Genomic DNA, 19,561 nt, shown 5'->3' on the forward strand with positions numbered 1-19,561 from the left:
AGCGTAGAGTCCAGGCTGAGCATACACCTTAGTGCTGGTATGCATGTGGCATTCATACCTCTGAGTGCGGGCAGGGGGGTCAGGAGTTCAAGATCAGCCTGGGCTTCATGACCCAGTCTGAAAAACAAACAAAACCACACTTAAAACATGAACAAGAGCATTTGGATGTGGTGTCTTGTGCCCACCTTTCATGCCAGCACTTGGGAGGCAGAGGCAGATGGAGCTCTGGATTCAAGGCCAGCCTGGTCTACGGAGTGCGTCCCAGGGCAGCCGGAGCTACACAGACAAACCCTGTCTTGAAACAAAACAAAAGACAAAAACTATAACCAAGAAAGAATAAGGCAGGCATGATGGTGAAATACCTATAATCCTAGCACTTGGAAGTGGAGGCAGAAAGGTCCTCTTCAGCTCTGCAGTCAGCCAAGGTCACTTGGGAGCCTGTCTGTCTCCACCACACAAATGGGGAGGGGGTGTGTCTAGAGCACAATTTTTAATTTTTTTTTTACTGGAGTACATGTGCAGACTGGAGGGACCACGTCCTAGCTTTTAGAAATTACACAAAATCTCCAAAAATTATGACTGAACACGGGTAGCAGAGATGACTCCGGAAATGCCAAATTTCTCCGTGGCAGAGCCACCCTGTGTGAGTGTGCCCACATATGCTCATGCATGTGGGAAGCCAGAGGTCAATGCTAGGGGTTTCTCAGTCACTTTCCCTTTTCTTTCTTAAGATAGGTCTCTCCAGGCGGATCTCTGTGAGTTCGAGGCCAGCCAGTGTCATCTACAGAGTGAGTTCCAGGACAGGCTCCAAAAGCTACAGAGAAACCCTGTCTCAAAAAATCAAAAACCAAACCAAACCAAAAAAAAAAAAAAAAAAAAAAAAAGTAAAAAACAAAACAAAACAAAAAAATCCCCAAAACCCACAGTAGCAGCAGCAGCAGCGCTCACAGAACGGTTATGTCTATTTAACAATAGGGGGAAATCAGTGAACATGCGTGCATTGGCTTAAAGAGTATGTTAAGGTGTGTGTGGTTGAGTGCTATAGCTCTCGCTGTGCCTAATGGGGGCGGCGGTGCTCTTTTAGGAAAATAAACTATTAGCATCAGGATGTGTTTCTTACCTGGAACCCCAACACAGGGGAGGTGGAGGCAGGGAGATCAGAAGCATAAAGTCCTCGTTAGCTATGTAGCGAATTGAGAGGGCTAGCCCGGCCTACGTAAGGGCTCCCTTCCCCACACCCACAAAAAAAGAAAGAAAAAAGAAAGAAAAGGAGTTTATCTCTCTCTCAACTGCTCTTTTAGGGGGGATGTTTTAGTTAAGTTCCGTTTTATAGAAGAGGAAATGCTGTTAGTGAGACCTGTAAGGGCTGAGGAAGGGACACCAATTTGAGAGTTGGGGGGTCACAGTTTTACGATCTTTGCCGACAGCCACAAAAGCAGGCAGGGCAGCTTATCCACTAGGACCTGCGCCTGGATGGGGGCTCACGGCTCCCTCCGGTGGCCGAAAAGAAGAACGCAGCCCGCGGGCTGAAACTGGGCGAGAAGAGAGGGTCTTCTCCGGGTCTGAAAGGGACGAGGCTGGAACCCCGAGGACATACTAGGTCTCTCCGAGACTGGACTGGTACGACTCCGGAAGGCGCCGACCGACGTCGCTCGCAGTTCCCCGCCGCACACCTGAGTCAGGTGCCGCGGTTCCGCCCACTCCAGGCCACTTTTCCGCAGTCGCCACACATTCCTCGAAGCTCGGAGTGGAGTCGGATCCGCTCCTCGGGCATCCGTTAGCATCGTGGTAACGGGGGACTCTGGGGATCGTCACCCACTACCATGCAGATGACACCCGGGATGCACGTGGAGCAGTTTGGCTGGCACAAGCAGCTTGGCAGAGTGCAGGCGGGGCTTGTGCATGGGCCACGCCTTTGGGGCGGGGCTTGATCCGGGACCAATGGGACGCCTTACTAGGGAGGGCAGGCTCCGGGCCTGACATCCCGGTAGCCCGTTTGCCTTTTCCGGGCCCCTCGCCCCCTCCTCCGCGCGTAGCGGAGCCCCCCAGGCGCGCGGGGATCACCCCGGAGCAGCCGCGTTCCTAGGGTGGTGAGTGAGCACCCTGCCGCATCCAGCTGCAGGGTGCGCTTGGCCGGCCGTAGCCAGATCTCTGGCCCCTAACGCATCCAGTTACTGGAGCAAGTGGACAAGAACGGGTGGGTGGGGGAGGAGGACCCTGGGGACCCCGTGTGGCGAGATGCCAGGTGGCCTGCGTGCGTGTTTGGACAATCGGTGGCTCTGTTTGGACTGATAGAGTTTGGGGGGGGGGTGGCTCTCGTAGGGATTAGAAAAATCTGGTTACGATTGACATGGGTTGAGAGACAAGGTTGATGGAGGGTGGAGCTTTGAAAGTTTCTTATTGCCTATGTGTGAGATGCTGTACGGGGGGGGGGTGTACTTGAGGGGTGCAGCTTAGGACTCCGGAGTTGGTGCTTACAGCTTGTCGCTAACTTCCCTTTGGGGAGATCTCCTTCCTCTCTTGTTAACCAGTTAAGAAGAGACCCGGTGTGACAGGGAGAAATCGGTGTTCCTTTTGCAGATCTGCTACCTCTAGTTTTAGGGGCATAGAGGAACGTACGGTTTCAGAGAGCTGAAAGGGGCCCTGATTACTTACACCCCGGGGTCCGAGAGTATAGGGGAAGTTGCTGGGACACTTTTGAGTTTCTTTACCCTGTGTGGGTGTGTGTCCTTTGCAACTCTTCTTTTGAGGAAGTTCTGAGTGTTTGTTCAGGGTTTTGTTTGTGAGGAAAGGGTTCTGTGGAATTGCTTTCCAGCCCCCCAAACCTCTTTTACAGGTCACCTGGCTCTTTTGTGGCTTCCTCTGCCCACGCTCAGCTATGGCCAGCGAGAGCTCCCCTCTGCTGGCCTACAGGCTTCTGGGGGAAGAGGGGGCTGCTTTCCCTCCCAATGGAGGCGGAGGATCTGGAGCGGCATCAGCCCGAAAGCTCTCCACCTTCCTGGGTGTGGTGGTGCCCACCGTCCTGTCCATGTTTAGTATCGTTGTGTTCCTGAGGATTGGTGAGTCTGGGGACAGGCCAGGCTCGGGCTAGGGACGGTCCCTAGTTGATGTGGACAGATGGAGGGAGAACAGAAGAGAAAGACCTCTGGTGGTCTGGTGTACTGTGGGACTCTACTACCCAGTGAGACGGGGTAGGGGAAGAGGCCGTAACTGTCCCTTGTGACCTGCTCTTCTCCCCCTCTTCAGGCTTCGTGGTGGGCCACGCTGGGCTGCTACAGGCCTTGGCCATGCTCCTGGTCGCCTACATCATTCTGGCACTCACGGTCCTCTCAGTCTGTGCCATTGCCACCAATGGTGCTGTGAGAGGGGGTGGAGCCTACTGTATCCTCCCACATAGGTGAATTGAGTCTGGGTTGTTCTGTCTTCCCGGGTGTGTTTTGGGCGGGGGGACCAGTATCTCCTGTCTGAAAACAGGCCAAATGTTTATGAATGGTGAACAGCAGGATGAGATGATGAAGGTGATCTGCACTGTCTGGTCTCCTGACAATCTTAACAGTTAGTGGCTCAGTGGTAGAGTGCCTGCCTGGCATGCCTGAGGTCCAGGGTTTGATTCCCCAGTCCTGCTCCTCTCTAACAATAACAACAACAAAAACCATTAATAGTCATTCTACAGCCGAGGAAGGAAAGTGGATTCCGGGTGTGGAAATGCAGGCCTGTCACCCTGCGTACCTGGGAGATGGGAGCAGGAGGATTAAAAGTTCTTGACCATCCTGGGCTGCAGAGCTAATTTAAGGCCAGCCCGGGCCACTAATGGAGACCTTGTCTCAAAGTAAAAAGAGTGGGGCATGCATCACCATGCCCCTGATCCTAGCACTGGGGAGAAGGAGGCAGAAGGACGAGGAGTTTGAGGTTATTCTAGGCTACACAGTGAGCTGGAAGCCAGATTGGGCAACTTGAGACCCTGTCTCAAAAAACAAGACAAAATAACGGGTAAAAAGAGAACAGGGTAAATAGCTCAGGGCAGAGAACTTGCCTGGCAGGAGTGGGAAAATGGAGAAGATTGTGTATTCTTGTCATTTACGCAAAGATACAAGGCATGGGTACAGGGTTGCTGAGAACTGAGCAGGAGACCTGCGGGTGAAGCTGAGAGGATCAACTTATGGCCCCTTCTTCCATTTCAGTTTCTTTTCCCTTAACGCTCAACCCCCTGCTTCCACTTTTAGTCATGATCAGCAGGACCCTGGGGCCGGAGGTTGGCGGCAGCATTGGCCTCATGTTCTACCTGGCTAACGTCTGCGGCTGTGCCGTGTCCCTGCTGGGACTGGTGGAGTCTGTGCTGGATGTCTTCGGGGCTGGTCTGTACTCTCCCTGTCCTGGTCTGGGGGATGCTGAGTTTTCCAGGGTCTGGAATTACGGAGTCATATTTCCCAAGATGCACACACGGAGTCTTCTCTTTGTGTGGCCTGCCTTCTGCAGCACCTGTAGGTGGCCTAGTGCTCGTTTCGGTCCTCAGGGCACTTACCATCTCCAGGCATGTCCAGCCTGCAGCCCTCTGGCCGCATGTGGCTGCATGTGGCCAAGGATAGCTGTAGATGCTCCCAACACAAAATTTTAAGCTTACGTACAACATTAGATTCTTTTTAGATATGCATGTCTTTTTCTTTTCTTTTTTTTTGGGGGGGGGAGTGGCGAGTATGGGGTGTACATGTGTGATATGTAAATGTGTATGTGTGGTGAGCCTACGTGAGCATGCCTATGTGGAGGCCAAAGGTCAATGTTCTCTGTCTTCCTCCACTGCTCTTTACCTGATTTGAGTATTCATTAATTGTTTTATTGTTGTGTGTATGTCAGGAGGACATACACCTACTATGGTTTGAGTGTGGAGGTCACAGGACACCTTTGTGGAGCTGGTTCTCTCCTTCCACCTCTGTGCTATTTCGGGGGACCAAACTCAGGTCCCCAGACTTGCTCAGCAACATTGTTTACCCACTGAGCCATCTTGCCTGTCTTATTTTTTGTGCACAGTGAAGTTTGATTTATTAAGGGAAAGCAAGAAATATCTCCAAAAAACCAGGCATGGTGGCGCACGCTATTAATCCCAGGACTGAGGAGGCAGAGGCAGGTGGATCTCGGAGTTTGAGGCCAGCCTGGTTTACAGAAAGAGTTCCAAGACAGCAGCCAGGGCTACATAGAGAAACTCTGTTTTGAAAAACTTAAAAGGAAGAAAGGAAGGAAGGAAGGAGGAAAGAAGGAAGGAAATGAAGGAAGGAAGGAAAGGAAGGAAGGAAGGAAGGAAGGAGGAAAGAAGGAAGGAAATGAAGGAAGGAAGGAAAGGAAGGAAGGAAGGAAGGAAGGAAGGAAGGAAGGAAAGAAGGAAGGGTAAACTCCTGAGAGTGTGAGGAGGCTCCAAGGGAGGAAACCCTTAATGTTATTATTTTGTATTATTATTTATGTGTATGTACCAGCATGAGTTTATGTGCACTGTGTGCATGGAGGTAAACCCAGAAGTCAGAAGATGGCATCAAATCCCTGGAACTAGAGCTTTGGGTGGCTTTAAGGTGTAATGTATATTCTGGGCGCTGACCCGGTGCTCTGCAAGAGCAGTAAGCATTCTTCTTTTCCTTTCATTATTATTATTATTATTATTATTGACAGGGTCTCTTTACATAGCCCTGGTTGTTCTCACATTCACTCTGAATCAGGTTGGCCTTGAACTCAGAGACCTGACTGCCTCAGCTTCCCAAGTGCTGGGATCAAAGGCGTATACCACCATGCCCAGCAGAGTAAACATTTTTCACTGCCAACTCTTCATCTTATTTTTTTGAGACAGGATTTCTCACTGAGCCTGAAGCTCCATTGATTGCACCGCCTAGCCAGTTAGCTCCAAGGCCCTGCCCGGCTTTGCCCAACCAGCCCTGCTGAAGTAACTGACAGATACTTGCCATTGAGCCTGGCATTTGCATGAGTGTTAGGAATCCAAATTCAGGTTTTCACGCTTGCACGGCATCTTAGCTAGGGTTACCATTGCTGTGATGAAACACCGTGACCAGAGCAGCTTGGGAACGAAAGGGTTACACTTTGACTTTTCCACTTCCACATTGTGGTCTGTCACTGAATGAAGTTGGGACAGGAACTCAAACAGGGCAGGAACCTGGGCAGGAGCTGATGGAGGGGCCATGGAGGAGTGCTGCTTACTGGGATGCTTTAGAACCACTTCTGGTACCCAAATCTGTATTTGCCAGGGTCTAGAGTATATAATCTCTCTATCTGGGGATGTATTAGACTGACTTACAGTTCTGCTAATCCAATAATAACTGTCTGTGAATGGAAGGTTCAAAATCTAGTGGTGGTTCAGTCTGTAGGCTGGATGTCTCCGCTGGTTTTCTGTATAAGCCAGAATCCCAAAGAAAAAGGCTTCAATGCCAGTGAAGGAGTGGACTTGCTAGCAAGGGCGAGAACAAGCAGGCAAAGAGAGAGAGAACGCCCTTCTTCCTGGTCCTTTTATAGGCTGCCAGCAGAAGGTGTGGTCCAGATTAAAGGTTTACCTTCCCACCTCAAAGATTAGAAGTGGGTTCTTCCTCCTAATAATTTAATTAATAAAAAAAAAAATTCCTCACAGGTGTGCCCAGTCAAATACAGTTGTAGTCAGGTTAACTACGTGGCAGGCACTTTACCAACTGAGCCGTCTCCCACCTTTTATTTATTAATTGTTTTAAAAATAAAAAGCTTCATGCATCCCAGACTGTCCTGGAGATAATCTTGATCTCCGAATTCTCCTGCCTCTGCCTCCCCAATAGTTACAGACATGTGCCGCCATGCCTGGTTTTGTGTGGGGCTGGGAATGACACCCAGGCCTTTATGTATGCTAAGAAAACACTCTGCCAACTGAGCTACAGATCCAGCTCTGTGTGTGTGTGTGTGTGTGTGTGTGTAGCAGGCAATGCCATGTGGCCTTCCGGTCAGAAGACAACTTGTGGGAACTATTTTTCTTCTACCCATGTGGGTTCCAGGGGAGTGAGCTCAGTTTTGTCTGAGTTGGCAGTGAGTTTGTTTATCTCCTGAACCATCTTTGTCATTTATTTATTTATTTATTTATTTATTTATTTATTTATTTATTTATTTATTTTTAAGAGACACGGTTTCTCTGTAGCAGCCTGTCCTGGAACTAGCTCTTGTAGACCAGGCTGCCTTGAACTCACAGAGATCCTCCTGCCTCTGCCTTCCGAGTGCTGGGGTTAAAGGTGTGCACCACCACCGCCCGGCCATCTTTGTTTGTCCCTTTATGAGATTAAAAAAAAAATTTGTGGGAAGAGGAGGTTCCTGAGAAGGATTTGCTAATGACAGTGTCATGTTGCAAAGTCAGAAGATTGGACATGCCTGGTTCTAGTCAGACAGAATGGTCTAATGTTCTAGAAACTGCCATAGCAAGATTGGTACCCATAGGGGGAGAGCAAAGATGCCAGGGTTACCCTGAAAGGGATACAGGATAAATAAGGTCTCTAGTAGCAGGTGGGTGGAGGGGGTCTTAGTTAGGGCTGGGTGTCTCCTTGGGGGTCTGGTCTTTTATCTCAATCCTGCTTTTTTCCAGATGTCACAGGCTCCAGTGGGATCCGGGTTCTACCCCAGGGTTATGGCTGGAATCTGCTCTACGGCTCTCTGCTGCTTGGCCTCGTGGGTGGCGTGTGCACACTGGGAGCTGGACTCTACGCCCGGGCCTCCTTTCTGACATTCCTGTTAGTTTCTGGCTCCCTGGCCTCCGTGCTGATCAGCTTTGTGGCGGTGGGACCCCGGGACATCCAGTTAGCGCCCCGACCAGGCACCAACGGTTCCTCTGTACCACCCCGGTATGGCCACTTCACTGGGTTCAACGGCAGCACCCTAAAGGACAACTTGGGCGGTGAGATGAACACGCCAGTGCCGGGGGTGGGGTGGGGGCCTTGAGTGATGGGTGGGCCTTGGGATTCCTAGAGGCGTGGCTGGGGAGATGCTTCCGTGGTTAGGAGTCAGGCAGTTCACAGCACCAGTTTCAAGGGGTACTGACACTATCTGTGGCCCCTGTGGGCACCTGCACACACATGGCATAACCCCTCCCCCATACTTATAATAAAACATACAAATAAGCCTTAAAGACAAAGATCCCAGGAAAAGCTGTGCATGTAGCTCAGTTGGTAGAGCACGTGCCTCGCTCGCACAAAGCACCAGGTTCTCCGCCCAGTACCATGTCAGCCACTCGTCTCGTGGTGGTCCACCCTGTGATCCCAGCACTCGGGGAGTAGAGGCAAGAGGACCAGAAGCTTGTTCTCATCCTCGGCTGCACAGTGCATTTGAGGCCAGCCTGAGAAGCAGGGAGGAACAGGCTAAGGGTGGTTTAAGCAGAGAAGGGGGAACCTGACCTTGATTTCGGGCTGGGGAAGGCAAGAGCAAGCCCTGCAGGTACTGTGAGCTGGGCGGGTGAATTCAGATAGGAGTTGAGATGGAGGAAAAGACCCATGAGATGCCCGAGAAAGTACAGAGGAGAATGGGGGGAGATGACGCCTGACCCCCGCACGGCTTGGGTGGGAGTCAGGGCTGTGGAGATGTCTGGACCCCTGAGAGGGATGCTGATGTACTCTTCTCCCTCAGCTGGTTATGCTGAGGACTACACCACGGGCGCCATGATGACTTTTGCCAGTGTCTTCGCTGTCCTCTTCAATGGCTGCACCGGCATCATGGCTGGGGCCAACATGTCAGGTGAGAGTCTGCTCTTGGTGGTGGGTGTGTGGGTGTGGGGGGTTAAGGTTGCCACCGTGAGCGAGATAGGTGTGATAGGAAGGCTGGCCCCTCTCTCTCTGCTCCTGTCCCTCCAGGGGAGCTGAAGGACCCCAGCCGGGCCATTCCACTGGGCACAATCATTGCTGTTGCCTATACCTTCTTCATCTACATCCTGCTCTTCTTCCTCTCCAGCTTCACCTGTGACAGGTACGTGGTGGAGGGAGGCGGCAGACTCTCACTGAGGCTGAGATACTGTCTCCCACTGGGAGAGAGATGGTGCCACCCATGGGGAAGGGCTCCTTACGCAGCTATAGTCAGCCTGTCACCAGCAGCTGCCATGCAACTGCTTGAATTGTAAGCACTTTGGTGTTGCAGAGGCAACGGGGTGGGGGTGGGGTGGGGCACGCAGGTCCTTTCTAGTAACGGACTTTTTTGTTGTTGTTGTTTGTTTTGTTTTTGGGGTGATAGAGTAGGTTATTATGTTGCCCAGGCTGGCCTTGAACATGCACTCTTCCCACCGTTCTTCCGGAGTAGTGTGGCTACAGGCATGCACAAGCATGCCCTAGTCGCTTTTCTAGACATTTGTATTTGTACAAATGTTTTGCCTCTTGGTTGCATACTGTTGGGAATGACGAGCTCCAGGGAGATCAGAGATGACCAGTGGAAGCCATGAACACATCTGGGTCCTCTGAGGTACAGGTCAGACTTGTCTAGATGTCAGGCCTGCAGTCACTGAGGGGGAATTTATTTTGTATTAAGTTCTTATTTTTTGAGACAGGGTTACTCTGTGTAGCCTTGACTGTCCTGGAACTCACTCTGTAGACCAGGCTGGCCTCGAACTCATAGAGATTCACCTGCCTTTGCCTCTCGAGTGCTGGAATTAAAGGCGTGTGCCACCACCACCTGATTTTGTATTAAATTTTTTAAAAGTGTGTGTGTGTGTGTGTGTGTGTGTATGTGATATGTGTACATTCCTCTCCAAGGCTAAAGGGAGGTATCAGGTACCCTCTAGTACATTCTTACTCTTTTTTGAGGCAGGGTCTCTCGCTTTGTAGACCTGGCAGTCCTGGAATTCGCTCTGTAGACCAGGCTGGCCTCAAACTCACAGAGATCCTCCTGCCTCTGCCTCCCCAGTGCTGCCATCGATAGTGTAGTGGTGGCCCCGTTCCTCCCACCCCCACTCATCTGGCTTCTCTTTATTTTGAGGCAGGGTTTCTCACGGAACCCAGAGAACCTTGTCTCCTGTGGGGCTACAACTGTGCTTGGCTTATTACATGGGTGCTAGGATCCAAACTCGGGTCCTCATGGTTACCAGGAAGTTCTAACTGCTAAGCTATCTTTCAGCCCTTTGTAGGTCGTCCAAGGCTGGCCTTGAACCAGAGATTCTCTCATCCCTCCCGCAGATGTGCACCATCTTTCCTGGCCTAAACTAGTTTTTTCACAGGGTTTTATCCTATAGTCTTACACTCATGGCAATCCTCCAGCCTCAGCCTCCCAAATTCTGAGATTACAGGTGTAAGTCATCCTGCCAGGCTCTAGGACCTAACTTCTTTTGTGTGTTTTTGAGGCAGGGTATCAGATAACCCGGGCTGGGCGGTGGTGGCACACACCTTTAATCCCAGCACTCGGGAGGCAGAGGCAGGCGGATCTCTGTGAGTTCGAGACCAGCCTGGTCTACAAGAGCTAGTTCCAGGATAGGCTCCAAAACCACAGAAAAACCCTGTCTTGAAAAAAGCAAAAAAAAAAAAAAAAAAAAAAAAGATAACCCAGGCTGTCCTCAAACTCCTTCTATATAGCTGAGGCTGGTCTTGAACTCCAGACCCTCCTGACTCTTCGTCCTGAGTGCTAGCATCACAAGGCTCCCTCTGAGACATAGCTCTAGAAACACAGTGTCAGAAGTACCCTTTCTCATGAGGACCTCATGATGGCTGGCTGACGAACCCTTCCTCTTCCTTTTCTTCCTGGCTAGGACCCTGCTTCAGGAAGACTACGGGTTCTTCCGTGGCATCAGCCTGTGGCCCCCACTTGTGCTGATCGGCATCTACGCCACGGCTCTCTCGGCCTCCATGAGTTCTCTCATCGGCGCCTCCCGAATCCTGCATGCCCTGGCCCAGGATGACCTCTTCGGTGTGGTGCCCTCTGGGTCTGCGTGCTGCTCCGGGCTTGCCCTCCTGGGTCTGTCTTTGGCCCCTCTAGGCCCAGACTCATCGGTCTGGTATGATTCTGTTTTTTTTTTTTAAATAGGAGTCATCTTGGCACCGGCCAGGGTGGTTTCTGGAGGGGGCAACCCCTGGGGTGCTGTCCTGTATTCCTGGGGCCTGGTGCAGGTAAGTCTTCCTTTCAGCTGCCCTGACCTTCACTGTCTAGCTAGCAGACTGAGAACCCGTTTAGTTCTAGATCAGAGGTATAAATGAAAATAAGGACATAGGCTAGCTAGTGTTGCAAACCTGTAGTCTGAATTTGGGGGCAGGAGAATGGATTGAAACTGAAGCCAGCCTGAGCTGCATGATAAGACCCAGCCTAAAAATAAAGTGGATGGTCAAAGCATATTATCTTAACACTCAGTAGGTACAGGATTGCGACAAACGTGTGGCCAGGCTAGCCAGTTAGAGCATAAAAACAAAACACAAACAAACACGCACGAATGCATGCACACACACAGAAACACACACATGTACACACGCATGCACACACACATGCACACACATGTACACACGCACATGCACACACAGACACATGTACACACGCATGCACACACATGCACACACATGCACACACATGCATGCACACATACGCACACAGATACATGTACACACGCGTGCACACACATGCACACAGAGACACACATGTGCACACATGCACACACACGCACACACATACACACACACAGACACATACTGGCACTCTTTGGGTTGTGCTGGCATTTATTGTTATTTATATTGAGACAATCTGAATATGTAGCCCTTGCTGCCCTGGAACTTGAGACGCACTCCAGAATGGCCTAGAACTCATACATGTCTACAACAGTTGCCCAGACTTGAGTGTGTGTATGTGCACACCTATGTGTGGAGGTCTGAGGACAGCTCCAGAGAATCAATTCTCGAGAATGTGAATCCCAGGGATTGATTCAGGCCGTTAGACTCAGCAGCAAACATCTTTATCCACTGAGCCATCTGGCCGGTCCTTGGAATTGGCACTTTTGATTAATGGTCACCTCTTGGTCTGTTCCCAGCTGGTCCTGCTGGCTGGGAAGCTGAACACATTGGCTGCCGTGGTCACTGTCTTCTACTTGGTGGCCTATGCCGCGGTGGACCTGTCTTGCCTGAGTCTGGAGTGGGCTTCAGCCCCCAACTTCCGGTGAGAAACATCGATGCCTGGGAGAACCAAAAAGAAAGGAGGAACAAGAAGGAGGGAGCCTCAAGGGGGAGGACGGGGGACTAGAGCAAGGGACAGGTGTTCAGGGCCAGCCCTGAGTGTTCTTCCTTCCCTCTGTCTGCCCATCCCAGCCCCACCTTCAGCCTGTTCTCCTGGCACACCTGCCTGCTTGGGGTGGCCTCCTGCCTCCTGATGATGTTCCTCATCAGTCCTGGGGCCGCTGGTGGGTCCCTCCTTCTCATGGGCCTGCTTTCTGCTCTTCTCACCGCACGAGGAGGACCCAGCAGTTGGGGCTATGTCAGCCAAGCCTTGCTTTTCCACCAGGTTGGGGAGCCCTGAGGAAGGGTGGGAGGTAGTCTTGGGACGCTTCCTGCTCCCACCCCTGAGGACTTGGGTTACTATCTGAGAAGAGCCCAGCAGCAGCTGCTGAGTGGAGCTCTTCCCGTCCCCCTCCCACCTCTTTCTGCTCCCCAGGTGCGCAAGTACCTGCTCCGCCTGGATGTCCGCAAGGAGCACGTGAAGTTCTGGAGGCCCCAGCTGCTGCTTCTGGTGGGAAACCCTCGGGGTGCCCTGCCTCTGCTACGACTAGCCAACCAGCTAAAAAAGGGGGGACTCTATGTGCTGGGCCATGTCACTCTGGGAGACCTTGGTGAGTGACTATTCTTCTCGCCCTTGTCCTTCCTTTCTTCTGTGTCAGATGCCCCATGTTTCTGTCCAGATTCACGTAGACTTTGCACTCTAGGAAAGAGTAAATGATTTAAACAACTCAGGGTGTTGCTGTGCCACACCCCAGCCCCTCACTGGAGATTCTAGGCAGGGGCTCTACCACTGAACCACACCCCAGCCCCTCACTGGGGGATTCTAGGCAGGGGCTCTACCACTGAGCCACACCCCAGCCCCTCACTGGGGGATTCTAGGCAGGGGCTCTACCACTGAGCCACACCCCAGCCCCTCACTGGGGGATTCTAGGCAGGTGCTCTACCATTGAAATACAGCCCCAACTCTAGTAAAGAGTAAATGACCTTGACCAATAGCTGCTCCCCCACCCTGTCTCTCCTCTCTCTCTGTCTCTCCCCTGCTTTTGAACTGCTGAGGACTGAACCCAGCATAGTGCACATGCTGAGCAAACACTTCATTAATGAGCTAGATTGTCAGTCCTTTTTTTGGTTTTTGGTTTTGTGTGTGAGGTAGGTTCTCTCTACACAGGCCAGCTGGTCCTGAATCTGTCATCCTCTTGCCTCCGTCCCCTGAGCACTAGGGTCAGGTGTGTGTCACTGTACCTTCACTGCCTTCTCTCCTTGCTCTCTCTGCAGACTCCCTACCGTCAGACCCTGTACAGCCACAGTATGGCGCATGGCTGAGCCTGGTGGACCGTGCCCAAGTGAAAGCCTTTGTGGATCTCACACTGTCGCCCTCTGTGCGCCAGGGGGCTCAGCATCTACTACGGATCTCTGGCCTTGGTGAGCTGCTCTTCTCTGTCTTCAGCCGCGTCAGTGGCCCCTTTCCATCTTTGCCCCTTCCTTCAGGGAATCAGCTAGATTGTGGCTGCCAAAGGGACTCGCCACACAGAGCAGATAAGACAGGAGCCAGAGATAACACTGGCCACAATGTCTGATTGGAGATGTGGCGTAGACAGGGCATGATGCTGGCGGCTGGCTTTAAAAAAAAAATTACATTTAGCCGGGCAATGGTGGTGCACGCCTTTAATCTCAGCACTCTGGGGGCAGAGGCAGGCGGATCTCTGAGTTTGAGGCCAGCCTGGTCTACAGAGTGAGTTCTAGGACAGCCAGGGCTACACAGAGAAACCCTGTCGCGAAAAACAAAAACAAACCAAAATTACATTTAATCATTTGTGTGAGTGTGTGCGTGCATATGCAGACACATACATGTGCAAGCATGCTGCAGTGCATGTGTGGAGGTCAGGAGACAGCCTGCAGGAGTCAGTTCTCTCCATATGTCATCTGAATGCTACAGACTGAACACAGGTCATCAAGGTTGGCCACAAACACCCAATGCACTGCTGATCCGTCTTGCTGGCCATGTTTTGTTTTGTTTTTTCCCAAAGACGGGTCCAGTGGAGCTCAGGATTCCCTCTGTAGCTGAGGATGACCTTGACCTACTGATCCTCTCACTCAGGATCACAGGGCTGCAGCACTGTGCCCCGTCTAGGGGGTGCTGGGGATGGAACTCAGGGATTTGTGCATGCCAGACAGAACTCCCTAAACGGAGAACCATCCTCAGCTCTTTCTTTTTTCTGAGGCAAGTAGAGAGTATTTGGGCTCTGGGGAGTATTTTTCCAAGGAGAGTGGGAAAATTGTTTTGAGTCTTTAGAAGGCCCCATTAAAATGGAACTTCTTTTGTCCAAATACTAACTGGGTTTAATCTTGCTTAGTGTCTAAGACCCAGTGAGGCTGGGGAGATGCTACTGCAGATAAGTAGAAGCTTGTTAACCATCGGAATTCAGAGACAGGGAGAGCCCCGAATACTGCTGTGGTCAGCAAAGGTTTCGTGATGAGACACTAACTGATCCTGGCCTGCAAAGATCTGCAGTCAGGAAGCTGGGATAATGTTCATGCCTGCTGTCCTAGCACTTGAGAGTCTGAGGCAGGAGTTCTAGACAGACTGCGTTTTACAGCCAGACCCTACACCAACAAACAGGCAATCAAGGTGACAGGAAGGAGGAGAACGGGGTCCCTAGGTTACCAAGGATACTTGAGGGTATATGGGAGTGATGCTTTTAGATAAAATAGAGTGTTGCCGGCTCTATGACTCTTCCTGTCCACACACACACACACACACACACACACACACACACACACACACGGTTTGAAGCTAGGGCTTTGCTTAAGTTAGGCAAGCGCTCTACCGCTAAACCATGTCCCCAGGGGGATTCTAGGCAGGTGCTCTACCACTGAGCCACACCCCAGCCCCTCACTGGGGGATTTTAGTGATACTTTACAATTAAGCTACATCTCACCTTTTTTTTTTTTTTTTTTTTTTTTTGAGCCAGAGTCTCGCTAAGTTGTTGAGGAGAACCTCAAATTTGAGATCCTCTTGCCTCAATCTCCTCTGCACCTAGATTACAGGCCTGCACCACCACGTAGCTCCAGCTCTGGGACTCATATTGCAAGGCCTGCAGCCTTGTACCCCAGGCACCTCCATCCCAGTGTCTGTCATCTGAGCAAACACCTCCTTCTTCAGCTGCAGTCAGGCAGGCTAAAGGTCAACAATATTGAACTTCGCAGGGTTTGGTGCTAAGCAGGGTTCGGTAGCACCTCTGGGTGGTGGGTGATCAGTTTGGCTTGCTGGGTCACGCCCAGCTGTTCCCTCCTGCTTGCAGGCTCGGGGATTCACTGAGTACCATTTACCCCTGGAGCGCTTGAGGGCCTTTGCTCTTCTTCTCTGGAAGGGTTACTGTACTAGTGACAGTGACCCTGAGGAAGATGCTGCCAAAAGAAAGGGGCCAGGGAGCTATCATAGATGTGTCATAGTTGGTATAGCTATGGCTGTGCAAAGCAAAGGACCCGAGTTTGGACCTAGTACCATGTAAAGGCCAGGCACCTCTGTGCCCATTGAATTCCAGCTCTGGGTAGGTGGAGACTGGAGTATAGTCCGTAGGGGGAGGGGGGGCAGCCGGTGTGGCCCAGACAGTGAGCTTCAGATTCTGTAAGACCCTGTCTTAAAAAATAGGGTGGAAAGCCCCGCGGTGGTGGTGCACGCCTTTAATCCCAGCACTTGGGAACAGGTAGTTAGATCTCTGTGAGTTCAATGCCAGCCTGGTCTACAGAGTAAATTCCAGCACAGTCAGGGCTACACAGAGAAACCATCTGGAGGTGTTGGGGTGGGGAGGCCTGGTCAGATGGCTCAGTTGGTATAGTGTTTGCAGCACCAGCCTGACAACCGAGTACGCACAGGAGGTTAGCAGAGAGCTGACTGCACACCAGGCCCCGGCACACACAACCTCCCCATTACGCACAGCACACCATAATAACATGATAAAGGTAACAGCCAGGTGTGCGGGCACTCACTTTTAACCCCATTGCCAGGGAGGCACAGACAGGCAGATCTCTGTGAGGTCCAGGCCAGCCAGGGTACACAGTGAGACTTTGTTTCCAAAAAGAAAGAGGGGAAGGGGAATAATTAAAAATTTTAGATGGGGTGTCACTAAGTTGTCTAGGCTGGCTTTGAACTTGTGATTCCCCTACTTTAGCTGCCTGAGTACTGGGATTGCAGGCATGAGCTGCCCTAGCCTGCAAATGAGGTTTCTGAGGCAGTAGTATGGTGAGTTCAAGGCCAGCTTGGGCGACATAAGTAAAATTCTGTCTCAGAAAATATATATAAAACCAATGGCTGGGCAGTGATGGTGCACGCCTTTAATCCCAGCACTTGGGAGACAGAGGCAGATGGATCTCTGTGAATTCAAAGCCAGCCTGGTCTACAAAGCTAGTTCTAGGACAGTCAGAGCTGTTACACAAAGAAACCCTGTCTTGAAAAACCAAAACCAAACCAAAACAACGAAAAAACTAAAACACAAAACAAACTCCAACAACTATGGTCAGGAATTTGAGTGGCCCATGTTTTTTCTACTGCACCCTTGGGACTTTGGGGACAAGAGGTTTCGGTCACTGAGGTTGGTCCAAACTGAATTAGGTAGGTCAGGGAACTGCCTCTAGTGTGAACAGTCATTTTTACCTTCCACCCAGGCCCTTTCAGGCCAGAGCCTTTAGGCCAGTGACTTCATGGCGTGGGGCCTGAGGTCCTTCCTTATCTGTGAAGGAAAGAATAAACAGTCTTATCTCACAGCGTTGCCGCTAGGTTCAGATGAGGTGAGTGCTTTCTCGGGGGATCTGGCCTCTGACAACACCAGATGCTCTCTGTCTCCTCTTGGGTACCAGGCTGCAGACCTCTGTCCTTAGAACTTTGCCGCAGGAGGAAGCTGCCGAGCCCAGCTCACTCCCATCCTCCCCTGGAGGGATCTGGGATGTCATTAACTTGATTGGTCAGGCTGATTTTATTTTACTCAGGCCTGGTGATGCAGGCAGTAACCTCTGCTACCGTGGAGGCTGAAGCAAGGAGGGTTGCAAGTTCAAAGCCAGCCTGGGCTACAGAAGTCTCATTTCCTCAGTAGAGTTCAATTTCAATCTCTGTTTTTTTTTTTTTTTTTTTTGCTACAGGCTTTCTCTGTGAAACAGCCCTGGCTAAACTGGAGCTCACTGTGTAGACCAGGCTGGCCTCGAACTCACAGAGATCCACCTGCCTCTGCCTCTCCAGTACTGGTATTAAAGGCAAGTGCCACCAACCCCGGGCAAATCTCTGGGTTTTTGTCAGTTTGTTTGTTTTCTGGTTGAGATAGGCGCTTGCTCTGTAGCCTGCGCTGCCTGAAATGTGTTAGCCCAGACTGGCATCAAACTTGTAGTAATTTCCCTGCCTCAGTTTCCTGGTTGCTGGGTTACAGACTGGAGCCATCACGCCTGGATGAAATGGCCTCTCCTAGTGTGAAAAGGATGTGCTGGTTTAAAGCCTGTGGTGGATAACAACCAACCCTAACCCTAAAAGAACCCAGAGCTAGGGCTGTGTTGCTCAGTGGTGGAGCATTTACCTAGCATGCATGAGGAAGCCTCACGGTCCATCCCAGCCCTCCATGAACTTCACGGGATAGTGGTGACGAACACCTATAATCCCAACACTTGGAACTGGGACTGGGAGCATAGCTCAGTGGTTGATTGTGTGGGTGAAACACCAGGTTTACTCTCCAGGACCACTCCCCCCACAAAGGAAAAAAAAAATCCTAATGTGAAATTTACATATTTAAAGTGGAAGAGATTATTCCTAGAGATAGTCAAATAAATGCATGTGAAAGTGTTTAAGAACGCCAAATCGTTGTGCAAACGTGCATATAATGTTGCTGTACGGGGCCCCAGCCAAGTAAGATGCCATACCTCATGGCTGACCTAAGTGTGAGTGGGCGCATTTTATGTGGTGTAAACTCAACCCTCAGCCTGATTTCTGTTCCTTCCTGCCTCCCTTTTTTTGCCCCTAGGCGGCATGAAGCCCAACACGTTGGTGCTCGGCTTCTATGATGACGCCCCACCCCAGGACCATTTTCTAACAGACCCAGCCTTCTCCGAGCCTGCAGAGGGCGCCAGAGAGGGCGGGTCGCCTGCCCTGAGCACGCTGTTCCCTCCACCTCGGGCTCCAGGGAGCCCCAGGGCTCTCAGTCCCCAGGACTACGTGGCCACGGTGGCAGATGCTCTCAAGATGAACAAGAATGTGGTTCTCGCCCGGGCTTGTGGGGCTTTGCCCCCAGAGCGGTTAAGCCGGGGGTCCGGTAGCAGCGCTCAGCTCCATCACGTGGACGTGTGGCCCTTGAACCTGCTGCGGCCCCGGGGTGGGCCCGGCTACGTGGACGTCTGTGGCCTTTTCCTGTTGCAGATGGCTACCATCTTAAGCATGGTGCCTGCATGGCACAGTGCCCGGCTCCGGATCTTCTTGTGCTTGGGGCCTAGGGAGGCTCCTGGGGCAGCGGAGGGAAGGCTGCGGGCTCTGTTGAGTCAGCTCAGGATCCGGGCAGAGGTGCAAGAGGTGGTGTGGGGTGAAGGGGCCGAGACTGGGGAGCCTGAGGAGGAGGAAGGGGACTTCGTGAATGGTGGTCGAGGAGATGAAGAGGCTGAGGCTCTGGCTCGCAGTGCTAACGGTCTGGTGCGTGCCCAGCAGGGGCGAGGCACGGGAGGAGGCCCTGGGGGGCCAGAAGGAAGGGATGGGGCGGAGGGACCCACTACAGCCCTTACCTTCCTGTACCTGCCTCGACCGCCGGCCGATCCTGCCCGCTACCCCAGATACCTGGCGCTGCTGGAAATCCTGAGCCGTGACCTAGGCCCCGCCCTTCTTGTTCATGGTGTCACTCCGGTCACCTGTACTGATCTCTGATGCCTGTTCATACAGGGTAGAGAGGGCCCAGGCCCATTCTCAACAATGGACGCCCCATGGACCCTGCCCTCCGGATGATGTTTTAGAGGGACCACGGCCTTCTTTGGATGGGGGGGGGGGGGCATAGTACACTAATCCGGGTGGCCGTCCTCATTGTACATGGGAGGACACCGCGGCCCTGTCCCTGGCCTGCCTCCGCTTCCTTCTTTGGTGCCTTGACCAGAGGGGCTGGTCTCTTCTGTGACTCTAGGCTACCTCAGTGTCCCCATCCTGGCCACAGACGCACCGCCTCCCTCTCCTGACTTCCTTGGGTGGTGATGTTTGTGTTTTGTTTTATTTTTCTAACTACTGACCATTAATAAAAGACCAAAACACTACTTGCTGGTGGAGCCCTGCTGGTGGGTAGGTGAGAGGGGGGCGGGTGGGAAGGCAGAGATCTGGAAGGGGGTGGAGACCAGAAGCCTTTGGAGTCCCGGCCAAGCGGCTGCCACGTGCAGAACCGGGGCAG

The 19,561-nt window shown here is 51.9% G+C and overlaps 1 protein-coding gene across 2 annotated transcripts; it reads left to right on the forward strand.

Annotated features, from left to right (window-relative positions):
• The first annotated feature begins 1,955 nt into the window (after positions 1-1,955).
• Positions 1,956-19,422, forward strand: Slc12a9 (solute carrier family 12 member 9). 2 transcript variants are annotated; one of them, XM_057765622.1, is made up of 14 exons: positions 1,956-2,090; positions 2,837-3,059; positions 3,247-3,381; positions 4,224-4,355; positions 7,589-7,897; positions 8,623-8,730; positions 8,847-8,958; positions 10,721-10,878; positions 10,996-11,078; positions 11,984-12,108; positions 12,258-12,450; positions 12,601-12,775; positions 13,440-13,586; positions 18,167-19,422. In XM_057765622.1, exons 2-14 carry the CDS (start codon positions 2,879-2,881, stop codon positions 19,051-19,053), a joined length of 2,745 nt encoding a protein of 914 aa, XP_057621605.1. In that variant the 5' UTR covers positions 1,956-2,090; positions 2,837-2,878; the 3' UTR covers positions 19,054-19,422. The 2 variants fall into 2 exon arrangements, with proteins under 2 accessions (XP_057621605.1, XP_057621604.1); XM_057765621.1 differs by having other exon boundaries at positions 1,962-2,197.
• The last annotated feature ends 139 nt before the right edge of the window (positions 19,423-19,561 follow it).

Source organism: Chionomys nivalis, chromosome 3, assembly GCF_950005125.1.
Source record: "Chionomys nivalis chromosome 3, mChiNiv1.1, whole genome shotgun sequence".
NCBI lineage: Eukaryota > Metazoa > Chordata > Mammalia > Rodentia > Cricetidae > Chionomys > Chionomys nivalis.